Below are 6,717 nucleotides of genomic sequence, written 5' to 3' on the forward strand. Positions count from 1 at the left end.
ATTGCCAATTTTTTTTATTGGGTCATCTGGACCCAACAAGCAATATTCCCAGTGTATACCTGTATGGGTGATCATATTTGATTAATGAATGAATCTCCAATTTGGGTCACATCACTTATTTCATTGGTTGCACTGTGCAGCTTGTGGGATCTTAGTTCCCCCATTTGGGACAGAACCCGCACATCCTGCAGGTGAAAAATGGAGCCCTAATGACTAGACCACCAGGGAATCCCCCATACCATTTAATAGTTATGAAAATGCACCATTTTCCTTCCTGGAGAATTACCCACATTCTGGTTTTGGCTGATTGCATTTTCAGTTGAAATGTGAATCTACCCTTTATATCTGCTGTGAGCTGGGAGCTGCTCTAGAGGCTTGATTATATTCTGATGCAGTTTGTCATCAAGGCTGTGTTCCCGGAAGTGTTCTGTACCGCTTATCACAGCTCACCGGCTAGCATGATTCCCGGGTGTCCCACATCAGTGAGGGAAGACTGACAACCAGATGATGTCAACCTCTTCCATCGAAGTTTCACCTGACAGTTTCAGTCCTCATTAATTTCTAAGCCAGTAATTTCATTAGAACTCGCAAGATAGTGGTATCTCTAATTCTGTTAATCTCTCTTCACTTATTCTTTAATCCATCTGATAATTTTGCTGTTTAGTTTCTTGACTTCCATCCCCCTTTTACTCTACTTCAGTTGTTCATTCCTACCAACAACCTCTATATCATTATCACTGACATCATTAAAGTCCATGACCTCAGTTTCAAGCATTCTGTTCTGCATCAACCACTTCTCATCTTGTTTCTCCAGGTTCATTTTCCAGCTTTTACTTTCACCCAACTGTAAGCATTCATCAACCAGTTATTCCTCCCCATCCCGTTCCCCTTCCTCTAGCAATGCAGGTGTCCTGGTTGTTTTTTCAATTAAGAACTTTTTCTCATAAACTCTGTGGTGCAACTCTAACGTTCTACCACAGAAGAGTAAAGAGAAATGATCATTTGGACGATGTTACACTACCTCTCAATAAGCTGGGGGAAGAGATTAAAATGAGCATTTCCCTTTATCATTACTCAAGATCCATTTCACCTGTTATTCTCTTTTTCCTAAACTCTACTTGGTTCTGTAATAAGATAGCTGCCCTAGCATTCTTGTGTTACTGTTTGTACAATGTGTTTGTTCCCTTCCTTTTACTTTCAACCTATTTATGTCCTAATGTTTAAAGTATAACCCTGGACAGGAAATATACTTACCTACATTTCCTTCCCAGGTCACAATCTCTGTGTTTTCAGTGGAAATAGACATAAGAAGGTGCTTCTTATACACCCATTAACATTTTAGTATTTTCTCCGGTTGATGGTTATTTTGTTGTACTTTCTTTGTGGAAATTCACCTTGAGGCTCACTTATGAAGCATGTGCTTTTCTGAATATATATTTTGCTTTGAAAAGTTTACTTCAAAATTATTCAACAGTAAAGTCATTTTATCTGCTGGCAATAAGCACATGGTTGTAAATGCATTTCAACTTCAGACTCCATAGAGGCTCAAAATGTCACTTGAACTGGAAGATACTTCTGAGTCTGGAGGGATGCCACACAGCATCTATGTCCTGTGGTTAAGAAGATTCATCACCAGGGATATTTCCATCAAGCATTTGGGAATTGGAGGCTGGCGGCTGTTGATCATTGTTCTCCCCCAGGCTGTGTCGGATCCCATATCCAAAGTATACAGCAGATCCTAGCAGGGAGATGAGACAGTGAGAAGGGAAAGTAGGTGCTTTCTTCACTTATGAAAGCCCAGCAGGTGTCCTACGCCTTCTGTTGCGCCTGACAGTTTAGGGGAGAGGTAGTAGGAAGACACTTGGGTTCAGTCACTCAAGGGGCCTCAGTTTCCAAGAAACTCACTCACCAATCCCCATCCAGAAGCCAAACTGGACCCAGGTCCTAGTGTTCATCTGCATCATCAAGTAAACGTTGACAAAGATGCTCACCAGTGGGAGGATGGGCCAACAAAGGACCTGTGGACAAAGTTAATTCATCCCTGAACACACCCCAGACGTCTGAAAGGGAGACCCTACTCCACGTGGGCAGGAAGAGTCCAGTTCAACGCAGGCTGTGTGTTCAGTGCCTACTGAGATTGTGTGTGTAAAGCGCTGAGTGTGGATCAGGAAAGGGTCCATTGGTTTTAGCAACTTCCCTTCTGGGAGCAACTCCTGATCCAGCCTACAGCATTTAGATGTCAGAGCAGGCAGCCTTCATTCCTCATCCTGGAGAGCTTGGACATATAAGGTCACTCACCTTGTAGTGAAGAGGAGAGGGGTTCTGGGGCTGCCTCCAGATGATGGCTGTGATGCCAGTGATGGGCAGCAGCAGCACAGCCACTGTTGTGTACACTGAGAGTCCAGAGAATACATGGCTGGTCAACAGGGTCAGGATCAGGCTCAGGACCATCAGCAGGAGAACTGCAAGGGTCAAGGTGGAGGAGAACAGGCTGGACCCAGAAGATAAAGACATCAGGACCTTGGGTCACACCCATCTCAAAACTGCCAACCTCAGAAAGGGCCATTATCTCTCCAAGATTCCTCCTCAACTGCCCAAAACACACTGCCCTCCCCATACTGTCAAATTTAGAATACAGCCAAGAGAAATCCCACTGCTCACCAAGCAGAAAGGCACATCCATAGACAATCCGCCCAGATTTCCGAGTGGGGATGGTGCTGGAAGGGAACCACAGAGTCTTCAGAATCCTTGAATTTTCTGCTTCAGGTACAGATTGTAAAGGTCTTGCTTCCAACTGAGAAATATCTATTTCCTCTTCTGCTGTCTCATTCTGGCTTAAATTCTGTTCTGGTTGATACCTGAATTAGAAATATTAAGGCAGTGTTAATAGTATCCCCTACTCATCCAACATCACCCGGATGATTCCATCTCTTTCCCAAATTAACGATTGTTGGTCATTTTGAAGGCAGTGTGAAGGCAGAAGAGGATCATCTTCACATCAATCCCCACCAGTCAAAGACTTCCAGTCAGCATGTTGTGGGGTCTCACCTGAGGACAAGCACAGAAAAGGCCACCAAGGAGTAAGCGAGCAGGGTCCCAATTGACATGAGGTCCGCAAGATCAGTGAGCTCAAAGAGTAGTGCCATGACCGCTAAAATCAGGGCACAAACAAGGAGGGGGGAGAGAGTGAGATAGTGGAAATATGCAAGTTAAGAAAACTGGTCAAAGAAGTTTTGTTTATTCACCTGCAAGACTTCCAGAAGCTAAGATGGTCCACATGGCGGTTCGTGTGCGGGCATGGATTTGGGCAAGTCTCCTGAAAAGGAGTCCATCCTCTGCCATTGTGTAGATCACACGAAGCATAGGGAACATGGTGCCCAGGAGGCTGGGAGAGAAAGTGGGCACGTGGGAGGAAGGGGAGAAGCATGAGAGACTGGGGTTTCTGCTCCCTAGTCTACATGGGGTAAGCTGTCTTTCCCTTTTGTTTCTCAATCTGAAGCTACAATATCTGATAATCTGATAGAGGATGGAGAAAAAGCTTTGACACTGACCTGGATGAAAGAGCACAGATGGTGATAGCAGCCAGGACATATCTTAGAGGGCCCCACCCAACACTGAGGAAAGCCTGTGGCAGGAAGCTCTCAGGATGAATCTGGTAGTAGGGCACCATGAGGGTGAGTGCTGCTGAGCCACCAACATACACCAAAAAGCAGATGAAGATTGTGATCACGATGCTAATGGGGATGGAATGCTGAGGATTTCTGGCTTCTACTCCTGCGAGATGAGTGGAGCATTAGGTCAGTAAACACACTGGAATGAAAGCACAAAATCCAATTACCTTGCACCTCCAAATGCAGTCTAAACTTCTTCCAACCCCTATGCCCAAGGGCAGCCCAACCTGCCCAGACCCTTGATAAGAAACACAGTGACTACAGTTACCTGTAGTAGCAATGACATCAAAGCCATCAAAGGCATAGACACATGTTGCTATTCCATGGAGAATCCCTTCAATGCCAAAAGGTGTAAACCCTCCAGCACCCAGAGGACCCAAGCTGTGATGAGAGAATGAATGAGGAAGAACATGGGTGAGGTGAGTTCAGCCATCCCTACTTGTATCCTCAGTTAATATCACAACTCCTGGACTCCATGACTCCACCATCGGATTCATCAACCCTGATATCTTTGGTCCCCACCACGTTCCCAGCTGTGCACATCACACACATAGACATTATTCAGCCAAGAGTACTCTCCTAACCTAGAGGTGTCAGTGGATTCAGATGTGTTCAACGTGTAGTCCTGTTCTGTGAGCTTCCAGTTGTGCAGGTCTCCCTTAATGAAGCCAGAGATGATGATGAAGATGAGAATAGAAAGGTTCAAGCCTGCGAACACTTTGTTAAGCATGACTGATTCATGAAGTCCCAGAACCAGCAGTCCTGTGGAAAGATGGAATATGAAGCATCCAAAATAACTAAATCTGTAGCATACAAAGAAAACTAGTGGTTGTCATAGGCTGGGGTTTATGGGTGGGTGAGAGGCAGACAGTGACTGCTCAGTGGGTACAGGGTTTCCTTCCGTAGTGATGAAGATGTTTGGAGCTGCATGGAGGAGACGGTTGCACAACACTGTGAATGTACTAAGTGTCACTGTATGGTACGCTTTCAGATGGCTAATTTCTTACTGTGGCGATCATCTCACAATAAACACATTGACCAACATCACTTTATACATCTTAAAATTATGTAATATTGTATCTCAATTAAGACAAGCTAGACAAACCTAGACAGCACCTTAAAAAGCAGAGACATCACTTTGCCAACAAAGGTCTATATAGTCAAAGTTGAGGTTTTTCCAGTAGTTATGTATAAAAGTACGAGTTGAACCATAAAGAAGCCTAAGCACCAAAGAATTGATGCTTTCAAACTGTGCTGCTGGAGAAGACTCTTGAGAGCTCCCTGGACAGCAATGAGATCAAGCCAGTCAGTCCTAAAGGAAATCAACCCTGAATATTCATTGGAAGGACTGATGTTGAAGCTGAAGCTCCAATAGTTTGGCCACCTGATATAAAGAACCAACTCACTGGAAAAGATGCTAATGCTGGGAAAGACTGAAGGCAGGAGGAGAAGGGGATGACAGAGAATAAGATGGTTGGATGGCATCATCAACTCAATGGACATGAGTTTCAGCAAACTCGGGGAGATAGTGAAGGACAGGGAAGCCTGGTGTACTGCAGTTCATGGGGTCACAAAGAGTTGGATGCGACTTAGCGACAGAACAACAATAACAATCTCAATTATATTGCAAAAAATCTGGGGGGATATGGTAAAATGGTTAATTTTATTTTTGTGTGAATTTCCACTCAAATAAACAAATATCTTCAGTCTCAGTACAGGGAAGAAACTTGTAGGCCTAAAGCAAATGATTATCAGGTGGGGATGATTTTGTCTCTGAAGAGACTCTTGGCAATATCTTGAGGCATTCCGATTGTCCTAATTTGGCTGGTGGGCATTGCTGTTATCTAGTAAGTAAAGACTGAGGGTGCTAATCAACAGCTGACAATGATTGAAAAAAAATTCACAATGAATAAGACAGCTCCCTGACATCGAAGAATGATTCCACCCAGAATGTCAGTAGTGCCAAGGGTGAAAAACAATGGTTTGTATCTTGGCTTCTTGTCTGTCTTATCTCAGACAGTTCATTCCGGTCCTACCTGATGTGAAGAGCTAACTCATTTGAAAAGACCCTGATGCTGGGAAAGATTGAGGGCAGGAGGAGAAGGGGATGACAGAGGATGAGATGGTTGGATGGCATCACTGACTCAATGGACATAGTTTGGGTGAACTCCAGGAGTTGGTGATGGACAGGGAGGCCTGCTGTGCTACGCTTCATGGCGTCGCAAAGAGTCAGACATGACTGAGTGACTGAACTGAATTATCCCACCATTGTGGAACTCCAAGCTTTCTTTACCCCAACTCCCCCTCCACACCCCACTCTTCCCATTCTATCTCTGAGCCCTGTCTCACCTGTGAGCAGCAGCACCAGGACCAGGGCAAAAAAGTCTGGATGCCTGGCCAGGAAGTAGGGCATATATGGAGAGAAAGTTCCCTGGAACGCCTGAGAGATGTGGTTCCCAATGAGACTGTCAAAGGCGATGCTCCAGGCCCTGGCCTCACTGGCGGTGCCTGCAGCAGCAAGAGAACACTCACTGACAAAGAGAAGCTGAATCTCTATCATGTACCACAGGATGTTCTGGGGGGAAAAAACACACAAAATACCTAATCTTACAAAGTTCCCTTTTATGGAGTGCAGAGGGTACACCCTTTGCAAGCAGCACTAATGGTGAAGAACTTGCCTGCCAATGCAGGAGACATAAGAGATGCAGGTTCAATTCCTGGGTTGGGGAGATCTTCAGTGGTAGGAAATGGCAACCCACTCCAGTGTTCTTGCCTGGAGAATCCCATGGACAGAGGAGCCTGGTGGGCTACAGTCCATGGAATCGCAAAGAGTTGGATGTTCCTCAAGCAACTTTGCACTCAGAGTAGACCCAGATGATTCACAAAACAGGTCAACTATTTAATATGTTAGGAGAAGATTAATATGAGGCCAGAAACTATAACAGGGAAGTGGGATGTAGAGGACCAGGAGATGAGGGTGACAATTTAAGTCGAATTGTAAACAAAAATCCCACAAAGGAAACAGCAGAGCAGAGACTTCAATATG

The 6,717-nt window shown here is 44.9% G+C and overlaps 1 protein-coding gene across 1 annotated transcript in view; it reads right to left on the minus strand.

Moving 5' to 3' along the window:
* Window positions 1-1,616: 1,616 nt before the first annotated feature.
* Window positions 1,617-6,717, minus strand: part of LOC104992539 (cationic amino acid transporter 3-like) — a 5,847-nt gene continuing 746 nt past the window's right edge. Inside the window, exons 2-11 of the mRNA XM_010845455.1 lie at window positions 6,021-6,179; window positions 4,256-4,433; window positions 3,940-4,052; window positions 3,552-3,774; window positions 3,246-3,385; window positions 3,049-3,151; window positions 2,662-2,858; window positions 2,299-2,462; window positions 1,910-2,018; window positions 1,617-1,738 (exon numbers count right to left, since the gene is read on the minus strand). Coding sequence (XP_010843757.1) covers window positions 1,617-1,738; window positions 1,910-2,018; window positions 2,299-2,462; window positions 2,662-2,858; window positions 3,049-3,151; window positions 3,246-3,385; window positions 3,552-3,774; window positions 3,940-4,052; window positions 4,256-4,433; window positions 6,021-6,179 — 1,508 coding nt within the window. The remainder of the gene's footprint in view (window positions 1,739-1,909; window positions 2,019-2,298; window positions 2,463-2,661; window positions 2,859-3,048; window positions 3,152-3,245; window positions 3,386-3,551; window positions 3,775-3,939; window positions 4,053-4,255; window positions 4,434-6,020; window positions 6,180-6,717) is intronic.

The sequence above is a fragment of the Bison bison genome, unplaced genomic scaffold (genome assembly GCF_000754665.1).
Source record: "Bison bison bison isolate TAMUID 2011002044 unplaced genomic scaffold, Bison_UMD1.0 scf7180017848536, whole genome shotgun sequence".
Taxonomy (NCBI): domain Eukaryota; kingdom Metazoa; phylum Chordata; class Mammalia; order Artiodactyla; family Bovidae; genus Bison; species Bison bison.